This window comes from Plasmodium reichenowi, chromosome 6 (assembly GCF_001601855.1).
Source record: "Plasmodium reichenowi strain SY57 chromosome 6, whole genome shotgun sequence".
NCBI classification, from domain to species: Eukaryota; Apicomplexa; class Aconoidasida; order Haemosporida; family Plasmodiidae; genus Plasmodium; species Plasmodium reichenowi.
In genome coordinates this window covers 194538-196881 of record NC_033651.1, presented here as the reverse complement: position 1 = coordinate 196881, position 2344 = coordinate 194538, and the positions used below count along the sequence as shown (strand labels likewise).

At 18.2% G+C, this 2344-nt stretch overlaps 1 protein-coding gene across 1 annotated transcript in view; it reads left to right on the top strand.

Annotated features, from left to right (window-relative positions):
• PRSY57_0605100 (polypyrimidine tract binding protein, putative) overlaps positions 1 to 1247 on the top strand; it is a gene marked incomplete at both ends in the record, with an annotated part of 3127 nt that extends 1880 nt beyond the window's left edge. The window contains 4 exons of the mRNA XM_012906427.2: positions 118 to 254; positions 399 to 656; positions 809 to 1012; positions 1161 to 1247. Coding sequence (XP_012761881.2) covers positions 118 to 254; positions 399 to 656; positions 809 to 1012; positions 1161 to 1247 — 686 coding nt within the window. The remainder of the gene's footprint in view (positions 1 to 117; positions 255 to 398; positions 657 to 808; positions 1013 to 1160) is intronic.
• Positions 1248 to 2344: the final 1097 nt, after the last annotated feature.

Below are 2344 nucleotides of genomic sequence, written 5' to 3'. Positions count from 1 at the left end.
TTATAAAAAATATATTTATTTATATTATATATTATATATAATTTAATTTAATTAATTTTATTTTTTTTTTTTTTTTTTTTTTTTTTTTTTTTTTTTTTTTTTTTTTTCTTTTTTTAGGAAAAAGTGTAGATTCTGAATTATATCAATTAATGGAAAGAAAATTCAAATTAGTTGACTTTGAAAAAATGAATCCGTCCAAAACACCCGTCCTAATTTGTTATAACATACCAAAAGAATACACAGATGTTAATAAGGTATAGAAGATATGTTATACATAACAAACGAAAAGTGTTTAATATTTACATATACATATATATGTGAGTTTAGGTGTTTATATTTTATAATTATTCATTCCTATATTAATTTTTTTTTTTTTTTTTTTTTTTTTTTTTTAACAGTTATTTAATCTCTTTAGTATTTACGGATTTGTTACGCGAATAAAAATTTTAAGAGAAAAACCAGATGCTGCCCTTATACAATATTCAAATTACATATTTTCTTCATTAGCTCAAGAATATTTACAACGTGCTAGAATAAGTAATCAAAGCATAGAAGTAAACTTTTCTAAAATATATGATATAAGAGTTTCTCAAAGACAACAAAATAATGAATCTCACAATACTAAAATATTTAGTAATTATGACCAACGATATGTGGTATGATAAAAAAAAAAAATAATAAATTGAGACAAATATATTAAAGAATATATATATATATATATATATATATATATATAATATGCCACATATATATATTATTCATATGAAAATCGATGTTTGCGCATTTTTTTTTTTTTTTTTTTTTTTAGTTGTCAGATCAGGGGAAATATATCAAGGCCGCATGCAGACCAACAAAATGTTTATTTATATCAAATCTTAATGAAAATGTTAATGAAGATTGTGTAATGAATTTATTTAACAAATATGGAAATATAAACAAATTGCAATTTCTTCCTGTCAAGGAAGGGAAAAGACACCTCTCTATTATTGTAGAAATGAATACGGAAGATATGGTAATATAACGGAAAAACAAGGAGGGAACAAAATAAAATTTGGATTATATATAAATATTAATATGGGTATATGTATATATATATATATATATATATATATATATATATATATGTATGTATGTATAATTTTTTTTTTTTTTTTTTATAGGCAACGAAGGCATTAATGGATCTACATAATTTTTATTTAAAAGATCGATATATAAAAGTATCCTATACAAAATCTAGATTAATGTAATGAGTATAACATTTCACTTATACAAATATTATTTATTTTAATTAAATGGACAAACTAATCTTTTTCGTTTCTACTGTTCTATTCTGTTCCCTTATTATTGCATTTAATTATTTAATTAGTTATCCATATATTTTATTAATATTTTCCTGAAATCCATGATATTTTTCATAGTTCCAAAAAATTAAAATAATAAAAGTTAATTTTTTCATTTTTTACTATTTATTATATATATATATATATATATATATATTACCCCATACGAATTATTATGATAACTTGTATTATATATATATATATATATATATATATTTATATATCTACTGAGTAATGTATTATTTGGGAATGTATTTTTTTATTGCATTACTAGTAAGATTACATTTTTTTCTATTCCCTTTCTTCTTATTACTTTTTTCTTTTGCTTTTGTTATACCTTTTAATTCAATTAATACGAAATTATCTTTTTCCTTTAAATCTATCTTTTGAAATTTTGACTTTTTGAAATTTTGAATTTTTGAAATTTTGATTTTTTTTCATGTCATGTGAAATGGGAAGAAGAAAAAAAAATATATATAAATATATGAATATTATAATTAACATTCAATTTGTTGAAATTAATTTCCATTCTTAATTCATTATATATATATATATATATATATATATTTATATATTTATATATTTTCTTTTTTTTTTTAGCGTATGTGTTTTTTTTTGCGTTTGTATTAACATATGTATACTACTTTTCTGTAGTCTTTATCAAATTTGTTTCCCCATATATTTGCATACGTTTGTATATATATATATATATATATATATATATGTATATATGTATATATTTATATTTATACCTACATATATACATTCCTATTTAATTTTAATTAATTTGTTTAATTTTGTAATACACAAACTTTCTTCTTTCTTTTTTGTTAAATTTAAATAATCCTTAAGTGGAACAGAAGTGTGTCATATATTTAAGTATTTATAACTATTTATAATTTTTTTTTTTTTTTTTTTTTTTTTTTTTTTTTTTTTTTTTTTTCTTTTTTTTTTGTTTATTTCTTTTTTTATATTATTTAAATATTATTATTTTTTATGATTAA